General features: G+C 45.8%; 7 protein-coding genes across 12 annotated transcripts; 2 read left to right on the top strand and 5 right to left on the bottom strand.

Moving 5' to 3' along the window:
* Positions 1 to 36: 36 nt before the first annotated feature.
* LOC117147440 (ran GTPase-activating protein) lies at positions 37 to 2,284 on the bottom strand. The gene is made up of 5 exons (XM_033314325.1): positions 2,062 to 2,284; positions 1,320 to 2,001; positions 744 to 1,257; positions 500 to 676; positions 37 to 443 (listed from the first exon to the last, which is right to left on the bottom strand). The coding sequence occupies exons 1-5, from the start codon at positions 2,165 to 2,167 to the stop codon at positions 114 to 116; spliced, it is 1,809 nt and encodes a 602-aa protein (XP_033170216.1). The 5' UTR covers positions 2,168 to 2,284; the 3' UTR covers positions 37 to 113.
* Positions 2,285 to 2,586: 302 nt separating this feature from the next.
* LOC117147457 (heparin sulfate O-sulfotransferase) lies at positions 2,587 to 4,538 on the top strand. The gene is made up of 5 exons (XM_033314350.1): positions 2,587 to 2,846; positions 2,912 to 3,230; positions 3,289 to 3,427; positions 3,488 to 3,708; positions 3,781 to 4,538. Exons 1-5 carry the CDS (start codon positions 2,720 to 2,722, stop codon positions 4,022 to 4,024), a joined length of 1,050 nt encoding a protein of 349 aa, XP_033170241.1. The 5' UTR covers positions 2,587 to 2,719; the 3' UTR covers positions 4,025 to 4,538.
* A 1,537-nt stretch (positions 4,539 to 6,075) lies between these two features.
* On the top strand, positions 6,076 to 11,544 carry LOC117147467 (alpha-tocopherol transfer protein-like). Of its 3 annotated transcripts, XM_033314369.1 has the most exons (6): positions 8,362 to 8,453; positions 9,217 to 9,341; positions 9,505 to 9,684; positions 10,272 to 10,366; positions 10,432 to 10,585; positions 10,758 to 11,544. In XM_033314369.1, the coding sequence occupies exons 2-6, from the start codon at positions 9,338 to 9,340 to the stop codon at positions 11,243 to 11,245; spliced, it is 921 nt and encodes a 306-aa protein (XP_033170260.1). In that variant the 5' UTR covers positions 8,362 to 8,453; positions 9,217 to 9,337; the 3' UTR covers positions 11,246 to 11,544. The 3 variants fall into 3 exon arrangements, with proteins under 3 accessions (XP_033170269.1, XP_033170252.1, XP_033170260.1); XM_033314378.1 differs by lacking the exons at positions 8,362 to 8,453; positions 9,217 to 9,341 and adding an exon at positions 6,076 to 6,181; XM_033314361.1 differs by lacking the exons at positions 8,362 to 8,453; positions 9,217 to 9,341 and adding an exon at positions 6,461 to 6,651.
* A 92-nt stretch (positions 11,545 to 11,636) lies between these two features.
* On the bottom strand, positions 11,637 to 14,841 carry LOC117147488 (ras-related protein Rab-9B). Its single transcript, XM_033314389.1, has 3 exons — positions 14,355 to 14,841; positions 12,542 to 12,736; positions 11,637 to 12,480 (listed from the first exon to the last, which is right to left on the bottom strand). Exons 1-3 carry the CDS (start codon positions 14,544 to 14,546, stop codon positions 12,100 to 12,102), a joined length of 768 nt encoding a protein of 255 aa, XP_033170280.1. The 5' UTR covers positions 14,547 to 14,841; the 3' UTR covers positions 11,637 to 12,099.
* Positions 14,842 to 14,967: 126 nt separating this feature from the next.
* LOC117147450 (tRNA-splicing ligase RtcB homolog) lies at positions 14,968 to 16,749 on the bottom strand. Its single transcript, XM_033314337.1, has 2 exons — positions 15,329 to 16,749; positions 14,968 to 15,268 (listed from the first exon to the last, which is right to left on the bottom strand). The coding sequence occupies exons 1-2, from the start codon at positions 16,619 to 16,621 to the stop codon at positions 15,041 to 15,043; spliced, it is 1,521 nt and encodes a 506-aa protein (XP_033170228.1). The 5' UTR covers positions 16,622 to 16,749; the 3' UTR covers positions 14,968 to 15,040.
* A 368-nt stretch (positions 16,750 to 17,117) lies between these two features.
* Positions 17,118 to 23,205, bottom strand: LOC117135277. 2 transcript variants are annotated; one of them, XM_033295445.1, is made up of 2 exons: positions 23,126 to 23,205; positions 17,118 to 17,970 (listed from the first exon to the last, which is right to left on the bottom strand). In XM_033295445.1, exon 2 carries the CDS (start codon positions 17,962 to 17,964, stop codon positions 17,242 to 17,244), a length of 723 nt encoding a protein of 240 aa, XP_033151336.1. In that variant the 5' UTR covers positions 17,965 to 17,970; positions 23,126 to 23,205; the 3' UTR covers positions 17,118 to 17,241. The 2 variants fall into 2 exon arrangements, with proteins under 2 accessions (XP_033151336.1, XP_033151335.1); XM_033295444.1 differs by lacking the exon at positions 23,126 to 23,205 and adding an exon at positions 20,671 to 20,759.
* On the bottom strand, positions 18,143 to 23,213 carry LOC117135275 (alkaline phosphatase). Of its 3 annotated transcripts, none has more exons than XM_033295439.1 (2): positions 23,126 to 23,213; positions 18,143 to 20,153 (listed from the first exon to the last, which is right to left on the bottom strand). In XM_033295439.1, the coding sequence occupies exon 2, from the start codon at positions 20,112 to 20,114 to the stop codon at positions 18,324 to 18,326; it is 1,791 nt and encodes a 596-aa protein (XP_033151330.1). In that variant the 5' UTR covers positions 20,115 to 20,153; positions 23,126 to 23,213; the 3' UTR covers positions 18,143 to 18,323. The 3 variants fall into 3 exon arrangements, with proteins under 3 accessions (XP_033151330.1, XP_033151328.1, XP_033151329.1); XM_033295437.1 differs by lacking the exon at positions 23,126 to 23,213 and adding an exon at positions 20,671 to 20,760; XM_033295438.1 differs by lacking the exon at positions 23,126 to 23,213 and adding an exon at positions 20,590 to 20,653.
* Positions 23,214 to 26,163: the final 2,950 nt, after the last annotated feature.

Genomic DNA, 26,163 nt, shown 5'->3' with positions numbered 1-26,163 from the left:
AGTCAATTGGTTTTATGGGTAATAAAAAAACACTACTACGGGATATGAATAATACGATTTTATTCGCCAATGTACATACACACATCGGAAAGTGGGAAATATAGGTAATCTCTTTACGATTCCGCACCCTCCAGGAAAGTCTTGAAGGAATTCTTGATGTTGTCGTTGGCAAACGTCGGTTGTTTGAGAGCCTCGCGCAGAGCAAATCGACAGCTCTTGACATCGTAGTCCGAATGGAATGCCTCCTTGCAGGGCAACAAACGGAGCTGCATCAGTACATAGTTGAGCACACGGGTCTCCTGCTTTGTCTTGATGGCGTAGTCAAAGGTGGCCTGGTACAAGGAGACGGCCAGATCCAACGCAGCTTTCGAGGATTTCGACAAATGCGCGCACTTCAAGGTGGTGAAGACGAGCAGCAGCAAATGGTTGTCGCCGGTGAATTGCTGTACAAAAATGTTATGTTACTCTAATCGCTTTCAATTTATTAAGAATAACTTACGTTGACAATCGACTTCAAAGCCTCAAGCTTGTTATCCATATCTAGCGCATCGAAATCCTCCTGCGAGCAGGGTGTCTGGCTCAAACAGAACTTCTCTGGAGTGCATTTTTGTCTGATCGTCTTGTTTGCGACCGCAAAAGTTTCGCTGGTCATCGAGTTGGTTGTGTCGTTAAACATCTGTTAAAATTTAAAATTTAAGATAATTCGATTAATTGCTGTTTCCCTAAGAGTTACGAGTATATACCTTGGTCGTGAAGGCATTCGTGGTGACATAGGCAGTCTCCTCCGCGACGTTGCTGTACTCCCCGTCATCCTCGTCGTCCTCGTCATCCTCGTCGTCGTCGTCATCCTCGTCGTCCTCTTCATCCTCGTCGTCCTCCTGTGCTTCTTCGGTAGTATCGTTGGCGTGCTCGTGTACTTCCTCTTCGTCTTCGTCCTGCTTGTGATTCTCATCTACCGAATCCTCCTCTTCCTGGTGCTGGAACGGTTGCAGTGCGGCAGCAGTTGGTAACTTACTCATCTCGCTGATAATCTCCTCGCTACCAGCTTCTCCAAACCAATTGCCATCTAGGTTCAAGATGCGCAGCTTGGGCTTATTTCTAATAGCATTCACCAACACCAAGCCGCCGTCGCTGTTGATTTCGTTAAAACCTAAATCGATAACTTCCAGTTGTTCGTTGCCTCTCTCCAGAGCCTCACCTAAGTGGTAGGCGCCATTGGTTTGGATCAGGCAGTCTCCAAAGCTCATTTCACGCAGCCTGTAAAGCAAAAAGATATCACATAACACTCTCGCTCATCAAAAACTGTATAACCGACTCACAGGGGCAAAAAGGGAAGAACCTCAGCTATTTGTTCAGCTCCCTTGGACTTTAGAGTATTGTCGTTCATGTTTAGCACTCGCAGATGAGGGTTATTCTTGAAGGATTTTGCCAGGGCCTCGACGCCTTTGAAGTAAATAGAGTTTTGTTCCAGAACAATCTCCTCAAGGGTCTTGAGGGTTTGGAATGTGTTTGCCATGGCCATAGCACCGGTATCCTCGAGACGATTGCGTGGGCCCATGAACACGCGCAGCTGGAGCGGGAAGCCCGCCTTGTTGGCATTGGCATGCAGATCGATCAGAGCCTGGGACAGCATACTACCGCCCTCGGGACCCAGGCCACAATTGCACAGCAGCAGCTCCTGCAGCGAGTAGCAGACCGGGGATCGCAGAAACTTCTCCAAGCCTCGCATGCCATTCGGTCCTAAGGCATTGTCGCTGAGATCCAGGACTGTCAGCTTGGCGCCCGCGACAATTAGCGCGTCTCCCAGGTGCTCGAGCGCTTCCGGAATCTCCGATTTGAGACGACCAGTGAACAGGTTCTTCCACAGCGCCTTCCGAAACTCTGGATGACGCTTCAGACCCTCCCCAATCGCCTTGGCGGCCTCAACGCCCAGTGTGTTTCCGTCCAGATTCAGATAGTGCACGGTGGTCTGTTTGTTAAGGGCATCCACCACTTCCTGGACTGTAAAAAAGCCTTAGTATAGCCACTGCATGAAGCACCCAAAGCGTCACCCAAACTCACCATCGGCAGCTGTGCTCCAGGAACGCGCCTTGTTCTCAAATGAGATTCCCCGCTCCTGGCCCAGTTGGGCGGCCATGTTGACGAAGTTAAAGGTGGACAAGGACATGGTTGCTTTTAAGTGGAATTATTTTATACGAGTGTATATAAGTTGCACTGTACTTTGCGATTGCAGCCGGCTTGCGAAATTTATTTTAACCTCGCAAAAATGGGCGCTAGAATTTTGGCATTGCTTGGTATTGTTTGCCGGCAAGGGTGGTCACACTAATCACAACAGTGATGCTGAACGCAAAACAGGGTGCTGCAGATCTGGTTGTGACTGGACTGAAATATTCTGTGTTATGTTTTAGGAAAAACATATTTATTGAAGTTATAAATTAATTCATTTAACGATTCCTAGATGGAAATTAAATCCAATTATCGGAGCTAGCATTTTTAGCTATTTTCCATAACCAAGTTAGTCATTTCAGCTACAGCTGCACATTCCGACAGATTCACCAGATTTCAGTGCCTTGCAGCACTGTCCAGTAGCTGCTGACCAGCACTGCTCGACGTTTATTGCAGAAAAAAAAACAAGGAAAACAACGACCTGAGATTATGCTGAAATAAATAGCCTGATATGAGCTGCCGTGCTGACCTGTAGGGCAAACCGACACGAGGCATGTTTAGGAAACTGCTCAAGATGTGGATTCTGCTCCGACCCACCCACTGGCTGATCCTGATAGCCCTGTGCGCGGTCACCTGTGCAGGTTACTGGTTGCTTTGGTCAGAGATTCGCCTGGAACATGGTAAGTGGAGTCCGGTAGATAGACAAAGCCATATAACTTTTACACACACTATCTATTTTGTGCAGCCTTCAAGCCGCTGTCCAAGCTGGGCGATTCCCTGAGCCCAGATCAGCATGCCTCGTCCACCACCGATGACTTTGACTTCGAGGAGCACCTGGTGGTGCTTTACAATCGCGTTCCGAAAACGGGATCCACCAGTTTTGTCAACATAGCATACGATCTGTGCAAGCCCAATAAATTCCATGTGCTGCACATTAATGTCACTGCCAACATGCACGTCCTCTCGCTTCCTAATCAAATCCAATTCGTGCGCAATGTTTCCAGGTGGCACGAGATGAAGCCAGCTCTTTATCACGGCCACATGGCCTTCCTAGACTTCTCAAAGTAGGTAACATCGAGCCAATTCAGCAGAGCCCGTCTCAATTGCATTACTCTTTGGCAGATTCCAAATCGCCCACAAGCCCATCTACATCAATTTAGTGCGCAAACCTCTCGACAGACTTGTCTCCTACTACTACTTTCTACGTTTTGGCGACAACTACCGACCGAATTTAGTCCGCAAGAAGGCGGGCAATAAAATTGTAGGTAGAGCATCAAGGCATGGACCTCCCTGTAACCGAAACCCTTACACATTTTTGCAGACCTTCGATGAGTGCGTGGTGCAGAAACAACCCGACTGTGATCCCAAAAACATGTGGCTGCAGATACCCTTCTTCTGTGGCCATGCAGCCGAGTGCTGGGAACCCGGCAGCAGTTGGGCCTTGGACCAGGCCAAGCGCAATCTAGTCAACGAATACTTCCTAGTCGGAGTCACCGAGCAGATGTACGAGTTTGTGGATCTGCTTGAGAGATCCCTCCCAAGGTGTGCCTCCCAACAATATGTTATTGTCTGTTTTAGAATACGTCCAGTTCAATGACCTGTTTTTTTTCGCAGAATTTTTCACGGCTTTCGTGAGCACTATCATAACTCAAACAAATCCCATCTTCGGGTGACATCTTCCAAGCTTCCTCCCAGCGAATCGACAATTAAAGCCATTCAAAAGACAAAAATCTGGCAAATGGAAAACGATCTGTACGATTTCGCTCTGGCCCAATTCGAGTTCAACAAGAAGAAGCTCATGCAGCCGGACAACAAGCACGTGCAGAAGTTCATGTACGAGAAAATTAGGCCCAAATGATTGCAAAGAAGGCGACGGAGTCGCAGAGCGAGGATTCGGCGGACTCCAGTTATCTAACCACGAGTCTCCGACAATTGTATTGTAAATACGTAACTCTCCTTCGCATAGATTTGATCTGTACTTAAGAGTAACTCATCCGTACACTTAAGCGCTACCTAAGACTTTAGCAGTGAATATCGTTGACATATTACTAACCCAAACCTTTTGTACGTAGTCTAAGCTTTAAACGTATAAGACAGGCGAGAACGCGTTTGTAGTTCATCGTAAGCAATATCTAGCAACAATTGTCTGCACAATATCTCTATATGATTAGTCAAATGTACGTTTTATACTCGACAATACAACGGAATGAATGGATGAATTGAATTGAATGTAGGCCATAGTTCGATATGCATACGTAGAACTAGAAGTAGGTGTAAATTCATATGTAAACGACTCTCATTGATTGTAACTCTCATAGGCTAGGCCATAAATCTGAATTTGACATTCAAATTAAATGCATGTAAATACCCAATAGATAATGGAGTGTCTGTCTGTCTGTCTTTCTGTCCCCATGTGAAGCGCGCTGTGCGTATCAACAGCTGTCGCTGGGATTGCGTGTTCGTAAATTGATTAATGCCATCAGTGGGTTACTTTTAACTCTCGGCGTTCTGAACTTCGACTTAGCTAATTGCACTTGGCTGCCCAACGAAATTCCGCCGGACTTTAAAGGCTGACGTAGCTCCGTGCTCGAAGGTGATCGACTGACTGGCCGACGGAATGACCGAATGGCTGAATGGCGGAATGGCGGAATGGCGGTCCGACACGCAGAATGGGCTCAGGCTAGCGCAAGAAATGGCATGGAAATACATTTGGAAACGGCGAGCAGTGAAATACTTAATTAATTGCTCGTGCTTGAAACTAAAAGCAAATGAGCTCGCATTACCCACAGCCCCCGTCAGTCAGTTGATCACTTGATCGTGGAACGCGGACACGCCAGTCGAAAGAAGGTACATAGCTACTGTCCGGCAGAAAAGCACGGTTACTGTTGTGTCGAACGAGAGGAGCGATAGCCAAAGTAATAACTACACTTACGATCCGTAAGAGGGATTTAAAACTCGTTTTTCACTCAGTCACAGTGGCGATGGCGATTAGTCTTTAAACTACTCGTGTACGGAGCGTTCAAAAGTTCAAGTCTAATTGCATCCAAGTCGCGTAACCATCAGAAGATCAACCACGATACACTGTGCGAAACGCACAGAATATATATCTGTGCCGCGATTGCGAAAGTGCCCCAATGCCAGATAGCCTAACTTTAAAAATCGCGTATTTTGCGACGAGGAATGAAAATATACCTTGGTTTACATTCTAGAATAAATATAGGAAGTGGACTTTTCGCAAGTGCCAGATGAGAATTTCTCGAAAGTGCTAAACAGTACAAGTTACAAAGTATATATAGTTAGTTACAAAAAGTGGACTTCCTGATTGACTGTACTGATTTTGTTTAATAATGGAATATTTAAATAGAACTATATCGAATCTTGGTGTTTTTACCCACGTATGCTTGAGTCTAGAACTTTTCAAAAAGTGCTTACAAAGTGATTAAAGTGTTTGAATTTTTGTAGTACTCACTAACTTTCAGTGTATCTTCTTAAACATTATATTTAATAATGTTAATTGCTGTAGAAAATCGATTGAGTGCGCTGCACCGTGAGAAATACCACACTTGTCTTGGCACTTTAAGAGTACTAAAAAAATGAAAAAACATAAAATTAATGCTGAGCTCAGTGAACCATTTTCAGGTGAACTTTTGCAAAACAAGCCAAAAAAAAAAGAAGATCCCATTCGGCGATTGGCGACGTGATCTTCAGAGCTCTTAACTCGAATCGGCCGCTTATAATGACCTATTAAGTCGCGCTGGCCTTACGAGTGCCCGACTATTCCGACCGACCTATGTATATATCTTGATAACTATAACTTTGTCGTACATATGTGCAATGCACGCAGTGCATAAAAGGGGCGGCTATAAAACGATTTGACAAGCAGCTTTGTATTTTCAGTCTTCAAACGCGACCCAAGCTCACTAGGTACACATATCGGAGTCGAAAGGGAGTTGCGAGGGATTTGCACTGTACCAGCCAACTATTTGTGGATTAGCCGATTTTCAATTCAAGCAAGGTGAGTGAGTTGTTGGATCCCATATATATATGTAGAGTGTTTCTGTTTTATAAGAGTGCATTTCTGAGCGTGTTGGCCTAGTGACTATTCAAATATCTTAGCCAGATCACCAGCACTATCACCATGTAGCCACGTTCGGCCGCTATTTGCGAGGCATCACTGTCCGTCCGCGTTTTTCGCATTGCCTTTTGCTCATTACTGTTGCATGCATTCCCTTTCGCACTCGTCGCGTCGCTCGAGAATTTCAGACAAAGTTCAGTAACTCGCCGACGACATTGACCCATTTAGCCACCGATGCTCCCGAGTCGAGCAGCCTGAATAAAGAAATATTAATTTATTTACACACGCTGCCATTTGCATGTGCATTCCGGTTTAGTTGTATGTAACTTGTGTGTGTTTAATCTGCATCGCCATGACAATGCTGACCACTGCATCTGCGATGAGGTGCCTGCCCTCTGAATTCCCACTTGGTGAGCAATAGCGAAGTCTGCCTAACCCCATTAATCGTATATTTATTGCAATACTATATGCGTTTCCTTAGAATTATCTCCCCTCGAATAGAATTATTTTCTATATATGTACGTATGTATGTACATATGATAATGCGCGTGCCTACAGTTGCTAGATAAATTATACACCAGTTAAAAACTTTTTAGTCGCATATACAGTTGTGCTAGTAATTGCAAGTCACGATTCGTTCGAGAAAGAGTATTGAAAAAGGTATTCAAAAAATAAGTAATTAAAAAACATTAACACTTTTTGCAATGCCTTTTGATATACCATCTAAATTGTTTGGACATCAAGCGAGAATTCATGTAACAATCCATTTGTTCGATGTCAGTAATGCTCACCGACTTGTACTTTTTTCATCTCTTGAGTAAGGTCAAAGCACTTTTGCTTTTGCACCGCCATTGTCACGTTCTTCAAAAGCAGGTTTCTCATGCAGGGTTTTTTACCCGCTTCTTGCAAAAACAAAAAAACCGAAGGGCGAAGGTTGACATTGCAATGGGTCGTAACCCTAGAATTACTCATGCAACTCGCTTGTTGCTTTTTCCATAGCACATACTCGCAGCTTTGTACCACCCAGTTTTCGTCAGCATCCGCTTCGAGATGGCCAACAAAAATAGACCAAAAGACCGAAACTGGCCGTAATGAAATCGAGAGTATCATCGCAACGTAAATCCATATCCATGAATGGCCGAAGTCTTCGCACGTGCGATGGTGCGATTGAACCGATTTGTCCAAAACCGGGCGGGAACCATTTGCTGTCCACAACGCAGAGGGTGCTCGGCTTTGGGACGTGTTAATTATACCAAATATGCCTGGTTTTACACATGGGGCTGAGAAAGTAGGGAAATATGATATGAATTCATAAGGTGCGAACTTATGATCCTAAATCTATAAATATGATCTATAAATACTTGGAGATGCTTCCAAGTTTCCAATGTTTGTGATCTCCACCCTTCGCAGAGACCCACCAACTTCAATTGACCGATTGCTATTGTGGTGACCCCAGGTGTAGGTTCGCCGAACAGGTGTAAGCACTAATTGGCGTGGAGCTGGGCAGCATTGAAACCGGATGGCTTTGCACGGGCACGGGGCTTCAGGGTCGCGATGGGAAATGCCTATGCCAAGGGATTTTCGAGAGCCCAGTAGTACTGTGGGCGATTACCCGAAGAAAACCCGAATAAATTAGGCAAGTCCAAGTTGAAAGCGAAACTGAAACCGGCTTGAGGTGGCGGTGGCATCATTTCCCAATGACGATGCACCCAGACCCAGTAAAGCTCACTCGCTCTCCCTGGGCAAACTCCATGAGTCTCTCAATCTAGCGACTCCTCGCTCTTGCGAGGCACGTGAATGTCATGCTCAAGTTCAGATTCAGCTGGTGCTGATCACTTAATGGGTGCACAAGTTGTTTCATATAATATCATTATATGGTCTTGCACCATCACTAGTGCAACCAAGCAAGAAAATGTTTAAAGATGTGTTTCAGTTGAAATAACTTATGTTTTGTTGCATTAAAGTACGATAGTTAAGGGACCCCCTTATAGCAGAAGTAGTTACTGTCGAGAAACAAACCCACTTGGCAGCACTGGCGCCTCCATCGACGACACCCACTCTCTTGGCGCTCCGCTCACAATTCCAGTTTTAATTCTTGGCCTGGCATAAAATCTCGACTCGCGCTTTTGGCCGCAACAGTTTCATCTGGGCTTTCGGCTCCGTTGCACGCGTCACTCGCAGCTGGTTTTTTGGGCCGTCTTTGCGGAATACTGTTAGCCATTATACCATTATAGCCTTTAAGTTTGGGCCAAACTCGTTTCGGTCGTGTTGTGTTGTGTTGTGATCCGTGTGTACTATTTAAGATCTCGTATTTTCCCAGACACAACATTAGCGATTCAGTAGACTCTTGTGTATCATTCATGAATGCAAAAACAGACGATACCTTAAGCATATCACCTGGCCCATCTAGCCGAAATTGGTAGCAATTTTCAATGTCAGCGCTTCGGATGCTAATCTCCTAGTCTTTTGTTTCGAGCCAGCTACTCAAAGCTGCGCAGCAAGACGGGAAATTTGTGGCGTTAATTTTCGATTTGATGGGAAATCTACTGCGCTAATTTCCGATTTGATGGGAAATCTAGTGTGCTAATTTCTGATATCCAACTGCCCCACTGTTTGAGCTCGCAGACCCTGGCTCCTCATCTCGCAATTTGAAACCTGCCTAACTGGAATTGCGTTCAAGTAGAGCGCGTCAAGTGTCTCCAGAATTCAGTTCAAGGCGCCTAACGTTATTTTCTGATCTTCGAAGAATTGCATTATCTTCGCGAATCTGTGGGCTCTTCTTCCGTTTTAAGCAATTTGCGAATGTCAAGGTGAAGGTCGGCCAGGTGATCAATAAATAAATAAATACATGTATGGATATGTATAGCCGATCATCGCGGCGAAGTCTAGAAACTCGATGCAGTTGAGCCGGTTCCGAGTCACTTGTGTCTCGCTAATAAATTGAAATCTCTACGCTTTTTTCTTCTTATAAATAGAGGGCACAATTTTGCTTTTGGCAAACTGAAAACAGACAGCGGCGAACCGCTTAGAAAAAGCAGATAGCTTAATATAATCGCAGAATAATTTCAGTTAGGCCAGAGCAGCAACAATTGCAAAATGAGTAAGTAGTAATTGTCAAGTATGGCAACTAATTGGCAACCGATGTCAGTTAGCTCAAGTTATTTAGTTGGACGAAGTTCCAAGTGCGCTCAGTGCGAAGCCCGCAGCCCCAGCCCAAAGTACAGAAGCTGTCGCTAATCGAACCCCAACTGCTTCCCTTCCAGGAGTACCCACCATGCTGTCGGACATCGACCAACTGCCCACGCTCCAGGTGGGCGACTACACGCTCCAGTTCGAGTTGGGCGAGCCCACTGCCCAGGGCAAGGAGGTGGCCATCAAGGAGCTGCGCGAAACGCCCGAGCGCCAGAAGGAGGCCGCCAAGGAGCTGGCCCGTCTTCTAGAGGGTGAGTTATGACCAGGAATGGTCTTACTGCTAGCTCAGCATGGAGTTTTACTTTAAATCAATATCATGCATTAACTACATGAGTTAATCATGTCATTAAAACTCACGTGAAAGTCATTATATGCATTTTACTAAACTCTTTTCATTATATATATCTGAGGAATCCCCAAAAGCTGATAATTCCCACTTGCAACCATGCATGCAGTTATAATCACATTTAAGTTTTCTCTAAAGTACTTGAACTACCTATCTAAAACTTGAGTTAATAAGACTTAAGTTACTTAGTCTGCATCCAATAATTTACCCGATCGCTGGGTTTCAATTCCAAATCCATTTGTACACCAGGTTCGAACGAATAGTTCTATATCATTAGTTGGCGACTTCGTGTCACTAATAACAAGTTGGGGTTAAAAGCAGCGCGCCCTCGAGAGGATTTGGTTGCATAACACTCGCACAATAGTTACAAATTACGATTGCTTTTTAATTTCCACCTTATGGCTGGATCGGCTTAATGTCAGTGGTTTAGTGACTTTTAAGAATTAAGACTATTGGAGGTGAAGTCGATTAATATTAGCGATATGCTTCCAGCGGAGACGGACTTGCTGTACCCCAAGGGAAACGAGGAGTGGCTGATCAGATACCTGCGGCCCTGCAAGTATTACCCGGAAAGTGCCCGGGATCTGGTGAGTCTAGTGTGGCAGCCCGCTTGGTCGTGTTACTAATTGCATATGTTCGGAATATGGAACAGATTAAGCGGTACTACGCCTTCAAGGTGAAGCACGCGGATGTGTACACCGACCTGAAGCCATCGAACGAGGCCAACATCTTCAAGCACAACATCCTCACCGTCTTCCCCAACCGAGATCAACTGGGTCGCCGCATTTTGGTCCTCGAACTGGGCAGTAAGTACACTGAAAGAAGGATACTTCACTATATTAGCTGTTGAGTGCAAAGATCTCTATCTTCCGAGTAAAGTTTACTCCAGTTAAGATGCGGCTTTACCTCTCATTTGAAGTTTCATAGTGGTTCTATTGAACAAATACTGAATTAATCTTTCGTAATCCCCGTTTACAGAGCGCTGGAAGCACAAGCAGGTCACCCTGGATGAGGTGTTCAAGGGAGCTGTGCTCTTCCTGGAGGCGGCCATGCTGGAGCCGGAAACGCAGATCTGCGGAGCAGTTGTGATCTTCGACATGGATGGCCTCAGTCTGCAGCAAACGTGGCAGTTTACGCCTCCGTTCGCCAAGCGCATTGTGGACTGGCTGCAGGACTCGGTGCCGCTCCGGATCAAGGCCATTCACATCGTGAACCAGCCGAAGATCTTCCAGGTGGTCTTCGCCCTGTTCAAGCCCTTCCTCAAGGAGAAGCTGCGCAGCAGGATCATCTTCCACGGCACCGATCGCGAGTCCCTGCACAAGTACATGTCGCCCAAGTGCCTGCCAGCCGCCTACGGAGGATTCCGGGAGGCCAGCCGCATCGACAGTGACCAGTGGTACCAGCTGCTGCTCAAGTGCGACACCGAGTTCGACACCATCAACTCGTACGGCTACAAGAAGAAGTGATCTGTGGCCACCGGCCAGGTGCTGCTCGTGATAATCAACTCCACTCGTTTCCACACGTCTTCACATTAAGTCCAAGTGGAGCGTTATAGTTAAGCACTCGATCTACCATACGCTTGTCCTGTTAGTGAGTAGCGCCTAGAGTTTGCCTTAGTCTTAACCAGGATCGGAGTGTCGATCGCAGCCAGAAGAAGTGTTATACCTACATGCATATTATTTTAATCCGGGGTAAGCGTATTTATATCATTTTACTATTGTACATTAAACCAATTGTTGAAATATAAACATACTTTGTAAACAAACAGGTGCGGTATTCATATTTATTCGTTTGTTCCCAGCGTTCATATCAGATAAATACACTTAAGGCACTCCCAAGTTATGCAATATATCAGACTAAAGTGTAGTTAGTACATTCTGATTGCCTTATGAGTAGTATATTAGACACCTAAAGCTCGCTTTCCTCCAAACACTTGGTTATGGTAAAGCCTTATACGATTGTTTAACCATTAAGAGTATTCATACCGCATATATTCGATACGGTACATAACAAAATAATAACTTAGAGAGATGTATTACTGCATATGAATCCAATATTCTAATAGCATAGCTAGTAAAAATGGAGATCCTATTTTCGACAGTGAAGCTAGCTCATAGTTAGCTCGCTGTGAAGCATAGTTCCCTTAGAATATCAACCACAACGAGGCAATCCACTCTACAGCCATCAACATTGGGTGGTTGCTTTTTGATCTGTGCCTCCTTCCCCTCTGCGGACTGGAATGCGTTGAATCTGAAGGTCGACCCGGCGGGGTGAGTGGTTAAATTAAGCGTAAGTTCCCTGACAGCTCCTGTCTGTCTGCTCATAGCCGATAATTGGTGGCTGGCGCCTTGCTGGCGTTGCGCTTCTGGCCGAACACTTTCTTGCCCGGACTTTGCATGGCGGAATCATCGCCATCCGCGTCCTGCCCACTGCTGCCGCCGCCTCCTCCGCCCGTGCAACAGATGCGACGCTGCACCAGGCGAATGGGGCGGGTGAGGTCGATGGTGTCGCCGTGCTGGCGCAGCTCCGCCTCGGCCACGCACTCCATGTGCCGCCACTGGCGAAGGCCAAGGACGAAGGCATCCGTCACATTGGTGGCCGCCTTCGAGGACGTCTCGATGTGGCAGGCCACCTTCTGCTCCGCGCACCACTGCTGCACTGCGTCGGAGTTCACCTGTCGCTTCTGCGCTGGAATGTCGTTCTAGAATTGGAAAGAATAAACCTTTTAAACTCAAGATGAATGTTCTGCAGGCATAGCTCACCTTATTTCCCACCACAATGAATGGAAACTTGTCCTGGTCCACATCTGCGTAGTTAAGGAACTCATTGCGCCACACACCCAATCCCTTCAAGCTGTCCCGGTCGTCGAGTGCGTAGCAGAGCAGGCAGATGTCCGATCCCCTGTAGAACGGGGTGCGTAGAGCCCGGAATCGCTCCTGGCCAGCGGTGTCCCATATCTAGTTTGGGGAAATTCCAATTAAGGCAATGCATCAATTAAGTTTGATTGAATTGGCGATTCAAATAGCGCTCAATTGAAATTTGCATTCGATTGGAAGCAAACTCACTGAGAAACAAACACTTTCGCGGTTTGAAAACCTATGGAGTGTTTGCATGCCTGACTCACTTATGATAGATCAACACGTTTACTGCCATTTCTTGTGTGTTAATTAAATATTTAGTTTTGAACTGATAACGAGGTGGTGATAAGCAATTTGCTCAGGAAATAGTACGTTGAATCTGAATTTGGTCAGCGCGTAAAGGTTACAAGTAGCATGCATACTTTAAATATTTATTTAAAACTTTTATTTATACTTTCGAACACGAGGTTATACTTTTATCACTAACAATGGATATTTTAAACTCCTATATCTAATGTAAACACCTTTGGCCTCTAAAACCCATGGGTAGAATAACCTGTTTAGGGTGTGAGTGCTGCCCATGGTAACTAAATGGCTCCATTCATATACATATATAGGTTGTGCAAAAAACACCCCAGTGATTCCAGGCTTTTTTGCAGCACTGGGAAATCCGCTTTTGGCCAAGTTCTTCCTCGGCCCAGCGAACTGTGAACCAGAACTAACAGCTTGGAGTCCAGCAAACTATGCGAGATTCCCGCGGGATTAGTCATATGTATATCAGTCCACGTTCCACTTCCTACTATATAATGTATCTGCTGGTTCAATTAGAATCATTATTCCGATTTGCGACACCTTGGCTGCATTTTGCTTACTCACTGAGACGCGCTGCATATTCATGAGTTTTCCGAGCTTGGCGAACTGTGAAAATCATTTAGTTCGATACTTTCGAAGACAACAGCCCGAATAAAATCGAAAATAACTGCGATGCGGATGAGATTGAGCGGGGAAACCGCGTCGGCGGATGAAACGAAGTCTCTCACTTGTTTGCCGAATGGCGAAACTGTCATTATTGTTATTATTTCAGTTTTTTGTTTCTGCAATGCCATTCCGTTCTCAACGCTAATTGAGTAGAAATCTGATGCCCATATGTGTGTGTGTGTGTGTGTGAGTGGGCATGGGGCAGATGGAACAGATACCCCTATAACGTAGGTACAGCTACAGTGGAAGAAACTACGAGATTAATTGGTTGCACATATTCATTTTCTTAATTTCAAATGCAAGACTCAAGAAACTGTCACTAAAATAATACTTTTCTCTATTATACGAGTGTTTTAGAAAGTTCAAAAATGACTGTATAGTCAATAATAATGTTTGGATGATTTAAGTTGTTAGCACTTCTGTTTTTACCCTGTTTAACTACTAAACTTCCACTGTGCCGCGAATGTAAGGGAATGGAAAACAAGGCTTAATCGTTGTGTAGTTTTCGAGTGTTTGCATCAACAAAATGCCGGTGGATCGGGCAGTGGAGCCCACAACCAGGCGAGGGGGAATAGATCAGGTGGGGGCTTAAGTGGAATACACATGAAGGAAATACGCTTGGCCAACTGTTGCATTCACCAAAAGAATTGCAAAAGTTCTACGGCCTTGCCGCAATATCGGTGATACTATTACTCGGCCAGTAGTTCGATTGCATAACAGTCATAGTCATAGTCTTCACCTGCAGAGTGTAGCGCTCCCCGTCGACGACTATGTCCTTGTTCATGAACTCCACGCCGATGGTGTGGAAATTGTTCTCCTCGTAGCGGTTGGCGACGAAGCGGGTGAGCAGGGCGGACTTGCCCACGCCCCCGTCGCCCAGTATGACGACCTTCAGCAGCTTGGACTTCTGCGGCGGCCGCATGTTCGTCATGGTGCCTGCGTTTGTTTGTTCTTGCAGTTAAGCCCGGCAACAGCAGTGGCTAGATTTCTTCGGCCTTTTCCTACTGCGCAGCTTGGATGACTGCCGGCCGCAGTGAGTCTTCGACTTAATTGCACTCACGATTCCCGAGCGATTAGCAGGCGCACATACAGAAATGCACACACGGCGTGTTGTTAACAACGAATATAATTCGTTTTTTTTGTTTAAATAAATCGAAATGGGCAGCTCAATCGAAATTCGCGCCGTGCAGCAGGTCCAATTGGATTGGCAGTCAGCTGACAACTAACAGACCGGGCCTTTGGCCTAACATTATGCTAAGCTCGTCGTTAACAGAGCGTTAGTGTAGGGTGACCACAGTTTGCTTAACAGCGTTACTACATAGCTGTTAACTTTGAATAAAATCGAAAATCTCTTAACAAATTCTATAAAATTTTTAATTCGTTATTATAAATGTTTATTGACTTAATCACAATAATAAATTAGACTTAGCCCTTGATCACAGCAATTGGGCGCATCTTGATGCACTTTTTGCTGATGCCAGCTGCGTGGCAGGTGTCGACCACATCGGTCACGTCCTTGTAAGATTCGGGTGCCTCCTCCATGACCAGCTTGGGCGAGGCCACGCGTATGGCGATGCCCAACTGGTCCAGCTTGTCCAGCACATCCTTGTAGTCCAGATTGCGCCGGGATTTGGCGCGAGATAGGGCACGACCCTAAAAATTCAAGAAGTTGTGAGTCTGGCGAACAGGAAGAAACGGGATTTGGGTACTCACCGCTCCGTGACAGGTGCTACCGAACGTCTCCTGCATGCCCTGCTCCGTTCCGGTCAGCACGTAACTGCAAGTACCCATGGTTCCACCGACGAGGACAGGCTGCCCGGTAAGCTGATAGTCCACTGGGATCAGGGGATGGTGTGGCGGGAAGGCGCGCGTGGAGCCCTTGCGGTGAACCAACAGCTTCCGCTCCTTGCCGTCTACCATGTGGTTCTCCACCTTGGCAATATTGTGCGAAACGTCATAGATAACGTGCATGTCGAGATCATCGGGAGTGGTGTTGAACATCTTGGCAAACGCCTGGCGGGTGAGGAATGTCATGGAGCTGCGATTGACCCAGGCAAAGTTCGCAGCCGCCGCCATGGCCTTCAAGTAGTCCTGTCCCTCCACCGAATTGATCCTGGCGCAGGCCAGCTGCCGGTCATTGGTCTCGATCTTGTCCCGCTTCATGGCCTTCTCCATCTGGACCAGGGCGTCGGTAGCGACCTGGTGGCCGAAGCCACGGCTGCCCGAGTGAATCATCACCACGACCTGGCCCTTCTCCTCGATGCCCATCTTGGAGGCGCTCCACTTGTCGTAGATTTCGTCCACTACCTGGATCTCGGCGTAGTGATTGCCCGCACCCAGGGTGCCCAGCTGGGGCAGCCCTCGCTTCTTGGCCCGCATGCTCACCTTGGCGGGATCGGCGTTCAGCATGCGACCGTACTCCTCGCAATGCTCCTTGTCCTCCGCCCACACGTAGCCCTCGCGGAGCGACCAGTCCATGCCCATTTCGAGGGCCTCCTCCAGATCGCGGGCATTCATGGGAATGATGCCCTTGGAGCCCACACCCACGGGTATGTGATCGAACAGAGACTGCGCCAGTTGCTCCTTCACGGGCTGCACATCCTTCTCGTACAGATTCGTGCGCAGCAGACGCACGCCACAGTTGATGTCGAAGCCCACGCCGCCGGGACTCACAACGGACAGCGGATCGTTCATGTCGAAAGCAGCCATGTTCCCGATGGCGAATCCGTAGCCGGAATGAATGTCGGGCAGTCCAATGGACCTGCCCACGATGCCCGGCAACGCGGCCACATTGGCTATCTGCTTGACGCCGGGTAGGAAGCCACCCACTGCGCCCGGGCGACAGGAGTTCTTCAGCTCCTCCAGCATCAGGCGCTCCAGCCGGCTGTTCACATAGAAGCACCCCTCCACATTCATGTTCGGCTGGAAGCCCTTCTTGATGCGCCAGCAGTGGTCGCTCACCTTCTCCAGGTACTTGAGCTCATCGTTGTACGGACGCACCACCATCCTGACTCTCCGGTCGTTTTTTTTTTGCCAGCCAATCGCTTTTTTAGCTATTTATATTTATAAGCTCACTATTTCACCAGTTTTTTATTTCTGAATTTCATGCCGGCTATAAATATTTGGCAGCGATACTATCGCAGTGTGCGATGTGGAAAATACCAAACTTAAAGCGGTTCGAAAAATACCGCTTTTACACTTGGAAACCAACTGTCAAATATCGTAAGCAAAATTTATTTATTTAAATGCTAACAAAACGAACAACTCTGTATTATTTAATTATCCTGCTATCATATTTATGTGGTACGTTTGCATTGTGCAAAGTATGCTACCCAGTTAGTCGGTGCGGAAGCAAGCAGTTAAACCAAGCAGTATTCCCTCTAACGGAAATTTAAAATTTAAATCAAATTGCAAGCAAGAATTATAAACTGAAATTATGGCAAACGAGAAAGTGTATTCTGTAGAAAAGAAGAGCTTTTTGATTGTAAATTTGTTTGAGTGTATATTTTAAATGCATTCGCAATCTCTTGCATAGTAAAAGACAAAAATATTTACAAAAGGAGTGAGTTCATATTAAATATAAAATCCAATTCCACTGAGATCTCTGCAAAATGCGCCACATGAGCTCATGCGTTCTTGAAGTACTCATTATAGCACTTATAGTAGTTCTGTATGTAGGCAGGCGGGCCATATATCTTGAAATCTCCTTTGATCAGGTCACTGACGAGGAAGCTCAGGTTCGGGCACAGCCGGGTCAGATTCTCGGGGGAAAAGCCCATGGAGCCTAAGGTGGTTAGGTGGATGAGCTTCAGGGATGGCAATCTGTTGAGTACGTGCGGCTGCAGATAGGAATCACCCGTCTGATTGTCAATGTGGAGTAGAGCGAGCGCCTTCAGCTTATCTGCCGATTGCAAGAGCTGTGCTATCTGGTAGTCTCGCACATCGCAGTGACGCATGTCCAGAAATAGCAGCGATGGAACCACCTGGCCCACAGTGCCCACTATCTCCGCCGACCACTTGGCATGGTCCAACTTCAGAGCCCTAATCCTGCGGCTCTCGGCGGCCCCTTGGCACAGTGGCCTCAGGTACCGGAGTACGGCCTCGTCCTTGGTGGAGTAGCCCACGTTGATGTGCAGGCTGTTCAGCTGGCCGCCCAGCTTAGTCAGGAAATCTTCCTGGAGAGCAGGCGGCTGCCTCATGCTGAACCTCAAGTCCCTGAATCGATGCAGTTGTCTCTCGATGGCGCCTCCAAAACAGGGAATTTCATCGTACAGCGGCGCTAGGTCCTCTAAACTCAAATAGCCAAATATAATATCCAAACAATCGTCGTTCAGTTGCAGCAAGTCCATTTTTCACTAAAAAAACACAATGTTTAATGAATAGTAGTAATCACATTTATTTGTGCAGGCACTTTGCCTTAAACATCGGTTTGAGTTAGCTACTAGGGTAATTCTAATTCTGGTTGTCAAGATAATGGGATTGTAATAAAGATAAAGAACAAAGATAGCTAAGTAAATGAGGAATGTGTTCTCTTCAAATTAAAGTTTATTCAACGATCATTCTCATTCGGTAAAACCCTTCAATGGTATCAGTTAACTCAAACCCCACTTCGGTGACCCAATCTTCGACTTAAATCTAATTTGTAAGCTTGGCAAGAACAATTTCCTTATAACTACATATATCAAAGTATTTTGTAGGCTACGCTTCTCTAAATGGGCGTCAGCTCGGCCAGAGTTTCGGCAATGGAGCTATCCCGGAATCGCCCGATCCTCAGGGCGTACGAAATGGCGTGCGCCACATAGCTCTGCTCGTGGACGCCGTGGAACAAGTAGGACATGGCGCCATCCGCGTGAATCGTTACATCCGAGCCACCGTGCAGATTCTCGTCCGTGTTGATTGCTGCCTGCTGGGTGTACTCCCAGGCGGTAATATCGTCAGCAGTTGGATCCCTGCGGTTCTGCGTTTGGGGATCCACCTGGAATCCCTGATAGCTGGTGCCATAGGTCAGTGTGGTGTACGGTGTCCCTTCTGTCTTCGAGTTTCCCGCCAAGCCGAGTATACTGGATCCCCGATCGGGATGACCATTGATGGTCAGACTGTGTGAGTGATCGGCGGTCACAATGACCAGGGTTTCGTCCAGGCGGTCCGTTGACTTGAGGAAGGAAAGTGTGGACTCAACGGCTGCGTTTAGTTCGAGTACCTCACTCAGCGCCTTCCGAGCGTTTCCCCTGTGATGGGCTTGGTCGATTAGACCGGCTTCCACCACGAGCAGAAACCCCTTATCACTGTTTCCCAGGACATCCAGCGCCTTGAGGGTCATATTGGACAGCGAGGGCATGCCGGCGTCACTGCGATCCCGTTCGTAGTCGTACATTAGGTGTCCATTGGCGAAAATACCAAGTAGGAAGTCAACATCCTGGCCATTGAGATTCCACAGTTCACGGTTGTTTTGCACAACAGCATGTGACACGCCCTCATCCTCTTTCTTTAGCCTCCAATCCCGGATGAGATCTCGTCCATCCTTCGACTGGCCGGCCCAAGTGTCCAGGGGATCGCCTGCTGAACCGGTTACATCTGAGACCAGCATCTGACGACCACCGCCCATGATTACGTTTATGCTCTGACCCGTCGGCTGTTCGATCAGCTGGCGAGCTATGTCCATACATTCCTGACCCTGAGCCTCGGCTGGCATTCCGCTCTCACACTCCCATCGGCGGTCCGGCACGTGGGCGTAGAGGGCAGCCGGAGTGGCATGCGTCACCCGGGTCGTGGTTACGAAACCCGTTCGCATTCCGTCCACCTGGGCCCACTTGAGGATCGTCTGAACGTGGTGGTCCTCCTTCAGGGATGCGGTGCAGTTTCCCAGCGGTACATTCGCATCGACTCCTCCCGTTTCGTAGTTCACCTTCACTCCGCCAAAGAGAGCTGTGGCCGTGGAGAACGAGTCCGGTACTTGCTTGTCGGCACAGTAGGTCTTCAGCAGTCCCATGTCCGGAAACTTCTCCCAACGCAGGAGTCCCTCCTCCTTGACTCCGAGTATCCGAGCGGCTGTCACCGTGTTCGGACCCATTCCATCGCCCACGAACAGGATCACGTTCTTGGCTCGCCGGCGATTGAACTGCCTGGAAACGGCCTTCTGGAGCTCATCGATTCCCTGATCGTACCACTCCTGCTGCTCCTTGGGCAGATCTACGGGCCAGTAGCTCACCGTCTCCATGTCGCCCACATCGCCGGACATGCCGTAGTGCACCACGAAGCCAATGCACATGGCGGTTATCAGGAGGGCCGAGAAAACCACGGATATGAGGAAGAGCCTGGATCTGAACCATTTCGTTTGCTGCACCGGATTGCTCTGGTCATTGCCCTGGAAGCTACCTATTTCCACCGTCTCCTTGGCGCCGGGGTCCTCCAAATTGTTCAGCTGCACCTCCGTCATGTCCACATCGCTGAGTTTTCGAACCTTTTGGCTACTTATCGGCGTTCCACTTCGCTTTTCCATTTCTCATTAACGTCTAGATCGGCCTAATCTCTACACAGACTGAAAATGCGAGATATATTGCAGATTGTTAACTAATCATTGTTTACCACAGATAAAAGACACTTTATAGACAGAAAGACGTGACTACCATTGATATGCGATATTTTCGGTTGATTTTAAAGTGGGACAAAAGTTATTTGAGGATATAAGTTCATCTTAGATGATAAAGCCAATATATTATAAAATATAAAGATTAAGTCCTAAGTGTAACAGTACAAATACAAATAGTTATTAAACAGTTTACACATGTAATAATTTCTCATCCCCGTTACTTTAACATGGAAACACTGTAGCGTTGAAATTATTCTGTTCTGTTCGTACTTTTTCATGGGAACAGCTGTGGGTGAATGTTTATGTTTCACAGAACACAAGGTAATATGATTTGTATACGATTTGAATGCCGCTCACTAACGAGAATTCCAGTTGGAACACCTACCCACTTTCCAACAGTTAGTTTTAAACCGTTTTTTGGTATTATCTACAGCGGTAAGTTGATGAGTATTTTAGTTAAGTTTACCACTGGATTTCCTTCTCGTTCGGTGCGATAGTTCCAACTGCTATCGATAGCCAATCAGCTGTTCGCTCTCTCCAGTTGAGCGAGCGTGCGCTTGTGTTTGTGTGTGTGCCTGCGTCCGTGTACGTGCTCCAATGTTTTTTTTTGTATTGTTTATGACCGCCGCCGCTCCAAAATTAAAGTGATTCATATATAAAACTCGTCTCCAACTCGCGGCGAAATCCACCGATACTCGCCATTCGGTCGCTGGCAACAGCTTAAAATTATTCTCCGGCCAACTCCGCGCTTTTCAGTTGCGGGTGAACAGGAAAATAAAGTGTTTGCGTGGACTTTTCGCTCTTCGCTTCCAATCAGCATCAATTAAAAAACGCGTGTGCTTGTGCCAAATAAATCAAGAAAACTGAGCATTCCACTTGGACAAGAGCGGAAAACCACACGCACACTAACGCACACAGGGCGGAAAAACAACAACAAGAACTCATCGCCATGGACGATTTGGGTAAGTGGTGGTCCACTTTTCCTCGGGGAAAAGTGACTTGCTCAAGCGGAGCATTCCGCAGCATAAACCGTGTGACGTAGGCAAAAGCCACAAAGATAATGCTGCGACTTCAAGGTCAGTCGCTAATTGGAGTTAATTAACATGCAGCTGAGGATTCTGACGTTGGCCGCCAGGTGGCGACACAGGAAGTCGAAAATCTTACGCTTGAATTATTTTCGCTTACAGTGAGAAGTGGCTAAAACGTACCTCACGTGTTGAATGGCAACGTGTGTTCTGTGTGTCTTTTAAGTTACTAATCCGTTATTCACTTCCATTTTAAAAAACTCTTATTAAGTAAAAAAGTTGTTAGTGATCTACAGTCATTGACTGAACCTAAAACGGATGTTATTTGCTTAATATATTTCCCAATATACAAAAATATTTATTTTTGCATATTTCTTGATAACCAATATTTACTGTTTTCGAAACTCTTATCGTTAGCATACAAGCATTAATCACGATTAAAAATGGCTGTGTTACGTGCCTTAAAATTCTTGATGGTGTATTTCAAGTGCTCGTCTTATCTTTGAACCCATTCATTTGTACATAGGTCCACACCTACATGTGTACATAGATATGTGCAAAATGCACAAATAAATGAATGAGCTTTTAACTCGGGAAGTGGCTATTGTGATAGCTGTGGCCCGATTGTTGCATTCCTTGCACATTTATGATTAATCCTAATTCCTGGAGTCGAACATAAAAGCATCGCGCTCAGCACTTCCAGTGTGAGATCATTTACAATTCTGGAAAGCAAGGAGGGTGTGGTTGTTTGAAGTTCGAAACCCTTGTACTCATGTGAATGATTTGATCTGAGAGAGTCAGCTTAATCAGCCGGGCTGTATTTGCTTTCTTCGCTGCTCTTTTTAGTGCTCTTTTAGTCTCCATCAGCGAAATAAAAGTTGTGTTGTCTTACTTTATTTTCTTTATGACACAATTCTTCGCTGTTTACGGAATGTCTTCTGATAAAAATGTAAAAGTAAAGCAAAACGAAATCTGCAGCCAAGTCTTCGTGTCCAGACATTCCTAAGAAATGACTAAAGGCCAGGTCACTAACACTTATGAAGAATTCCAGCTGACTTGCACTACACCTACGCACAGTGGTCTAAGACCACACTAAAATTCTTAAGAAACTTTCATAAAGAACTTTCGCAAAATCAAGTTAAATAACAAATAATATCTCAAATCACTTTTTAGATGGGAGCGAATGTTTTTAAAACAATAATACTGAAATTCGTTTGAGATCTTTACATCTCAGCATAAATATTCTGCCCTCGAAGCTTTACTTTAATTGTCAATCAGATCGCACAGGAAGTAGAGGCTTCAGCTCCAACTTCATCTCGATCTTCTCCAGCAACTCAGTTGCATCAATCTTGCTTTGCAGCCATTAGTGAGTGCGCGCCCACTTCAGCGCCCACTCGACACGCAATGTCTTCTGTTCGTGTTGCGTGTGCGCACTGTAACAGCAATGCCGGATGATCTGTCGAGATCGGTTAGGTCTGTCTGGGCATTGAGCGTCGATGGCGTTTTCCGCCGAGGGGAGCACTCCAACTGCAGAGCAATGATCGCTTATGGTTACGGGGAAAGGTGCGCACAGTGGGACGAAAGGTTCAAACGTTTTGTAAATCACATTTCTTCCTTTTCTGTGATCGATCAATGTATATCACCGTTTTCATGATCATGAAAGTATCTTATTTATCTTCTATGTTTTATGACTCTTGTTTGTCGATAAACACTTGTAAAGCCTAAGCATATGTTAAGTAATGAGCATTTCCCACAGAAGTATTTTGTTTTCACCCATTTCGACTGTCATTTAATGAAACATTTAAGCTTGTGGTTTCGTATTGTCTGTACAATTTAAGATAGTGGCTTTGAAATGAAAGCCCAAAAATGTTTTGATATTGGTTGCCTTTGACTCACGTTTTTGTTTGTTTTTTTGTTCGTCAGCAACGAAGGGGTGGCTTTTCTTGGCAGCTGGCCCACTGTTCACACACCCAAAGGAAAGCTCCAATCGGGCGACAATATTTTCGTCCGCTCTGCTTTCCTTTCGCTGTGCCTCCCACTTGCGGTCGAAATGCTCAGCCGCAGGCCGCAAGCCAAAATGAAAAGCCACTCCAAGTGAAAAGCGACGTGGTGGGGCATAATGATGCTCTTTCTCTCTTTTAACTGGCTCTCTTGGCACTGAGAATAACATTAATAGTTACTCAGAAACAACAACCTATAACCGGTGATACTTTTTAAACATTCCTTGTTACTTTAGACATAGCCTCTATTTAGAAGCTAAGCTAATGTTATGAATATACAATATATCCGTACATCTAAGAAGATTTTTCACAGTGCAGTTTGTTTACCAGCTCTCAAACACCGCGCTCTCTTGCTCCCACGCTCTCCAAGAGCAGCCGCGAGAGTCGGAGCGCTCGTCTATTGGAACCCAAGCATCGGGTCCCCCCTTTGGATTTCAGTCGATTGCGACGCTTTTACTGAATCGCGAGCGCAGCGCGTGTGTGTCGGAGTCTCTCGATTGCGGTCTCCCAACGGCGTCCTACGATCTCTGGGATTAATATATAGAATATGTGACAACACACTGCCAAAGGTGCAGGCAAAAGTGCACAGATAACGCGATAGAATATATAAGAAACAAAGCCAAATCAAAACAAAAGGCAACGAAAAGTGTTTAACGGCGGGAAAAAGTTGATGAAAAATCAGTGGAATCGTGTTAGTGGCAAGTTGGAGCGTGGGAAATTGTTTACTTCGAGTGCAAGAACAGTCTGCAGCAAAAAAGTTGACAAACATGATGAGATATCTAGCACTAAGATAAACGATAAGGCAGGAATGCCAGAAGCAGTTAGCTAAAAAAATAATATAATATAATAAGCTGGCCAAGATTTATGGATCCGTGTCACTCGCCTTAAGATTCCACTAACTCTTGGCAAATCTTTTCGGCGCGTTGCTCGCAAAACATTTCAATTTCATTAGCATTTCCACTAATTATGGAACTAATTATCAACGGACAAGACATTCGAATATATGACATATTTGCCCAGATCTGGCAGAGCATAGAATTTTGGTTAGCCCCATTAATTTTCGCCTCGGGGCCCCGAACGGATTAAAATCGTGGGTGTTGAGATGGAAATTAATTCGGTATTTCTGTGTTTTTCTGGAGGGAAATGCCCGAAATAGCCAAACGAACATAACAAAACAGGCAGCAAAAGCAATTAAAATGTGCCCACTTAATCTATTAAAATTATGACATTTTTCACATATTTCAAGCAATCGAAGCCAAGTGCATTCTCACGAGTGGGGGAAGGGGGTGGGTAACTTCCTTCCCCTTCCCCACGCAAAAGTATCTCGAGTTACGACAGCAGATGGAAATGCTGGAGAATGATGTAAACTGGGCTGACATAGTTCACACAACTGAATATTTTGTTGTTCTTGCGTTCTGCACTTACGAGAATCGCTTTCGTTTTCCTTTTCGTTTTCCCCCAATATTTTGTATCTCGCAGATACGCTCAGTGGATGCCATTTGTTTACGACCAGACAGCTGCTGTCTTTGTCTCGCCCTGCGCGATCTGAGACCTCTAACTAAGTATCTACAGATCACTGATCTCTGGATTATTTGGGTTTCAAAGCTCGTTTTAAGCCCCAACTACTTAGCACCTCTGGAATCTCCATCATCGCAATTCATAGTGCAGTGAGTTCATCGACAGGTTTGAGTTCGATTTTCGTTTGCTCAGTGTTTTGTTCCTTGTTTCTGTTCTTCCAACTGGAAACAAGATTCTTATCGCCCAGCCATAAGAATTCAATTAGAGTGTGTTGTTTCGATTGCCAGAGAAAGATGAGTGGCTTCGATAGATTTCGAAATCGTTAATTGTTGCCAGCGAGTTGATGTGCAATTAAAACATTGGGGTGGATTCATTGCTCACAAATATATGCGCTTTTAGAGAAATATTTTGAAATAAATAGTGCAATACTATTGAATTGAACGGCCTGTCAATCGATTGTTTGCAATCGACAAATATAACCAATTAAGCTTACATTGAGCCAATCGAAAGACTTTGATATTCAATTCCAGAAAAGCCTTTAATCTGCTGAACCAATATAGGGTCTATATCTTATCAAGACCCAAAAAGTCAGTGGGCGATAGCTCGTCGCTTTTTCCCGCCCCTATTACAGAAGTGGAATGTGAAAAGCACGCACAGTTTACAGCGGCATAAATTGGCCAAGTTTATTGAAAGGCCCGGCTAAAGGCCACTAACCGGTGGAGAGATCGCTATCACCCACACTTTTCCGCTTGGCCACGCATTGCGTTTTCACCTTAGCGCCTTCGGCAAGGTCAACACTCGCATTCACACACATTTTATCTACTTACTAATAAAATATTTATATTGAGATCGCTAGGAATTTCCTGCGAAATAAACACGAGATCGTGCCTTTGACTTTTGAATATACTCGAGAACAATTTCGGCCCGACGTCATTCCCAAATGGACTGAGTAATGCCTCAGGTGTGGAGGTAAATGGATTTGGATTTGGACTTGGATATAGCCAAGATCTGGAAGGAAAGTGAGATTTTTTTTCCTATTGCCCTTCCTTTTGGCAACGATCTGCGGAAATCTCTCGTATTTTCAATTAATTTCGCCCGATTTTCCCAGTTTAGCCTCCCTTCGTTAGACGACGAAACGTCGCCTTTGATTTGCTAGAAATGCTTTTTTTTTATTTTTCTTTTGGATATTTTTAGTTGGCGATCATTGGTGTTGACGTAATTTGGCAACCTTGATTCCCCGTTCCCTTCTCGATTTTTGGCCCGGCTCGCTTTGAGTTGTTCGGTGAATTTATGTTTATTATTTTTTACCTTTTTCCAATGTGTCGTTATTTGTTTGGAACGAAAATCTAAAATGTGGCCTGCATGTTCGTTTTGGTATTTTTATGGTTCCATAAATCTGTCTTTATAGACCGTTTG

This window comes from Drosophila mauritiana, chromosome 2L (genome assembly GCF_004382145.1).
Source record: "Drosophila mauritiana strain mau12 chromosome 2L, ASM438214v1, whole genome shotgun sequence".
NCBI classification, from domain to species: Eukaryota; Metazoa; Arthropoda; class Insecta; order Diptera; family Drosophilidae; genus Drosophila; species Drosophila mauritiana.
This window is presented reverse-complemented; position numbering and strand designations above follow the sequence as displayed.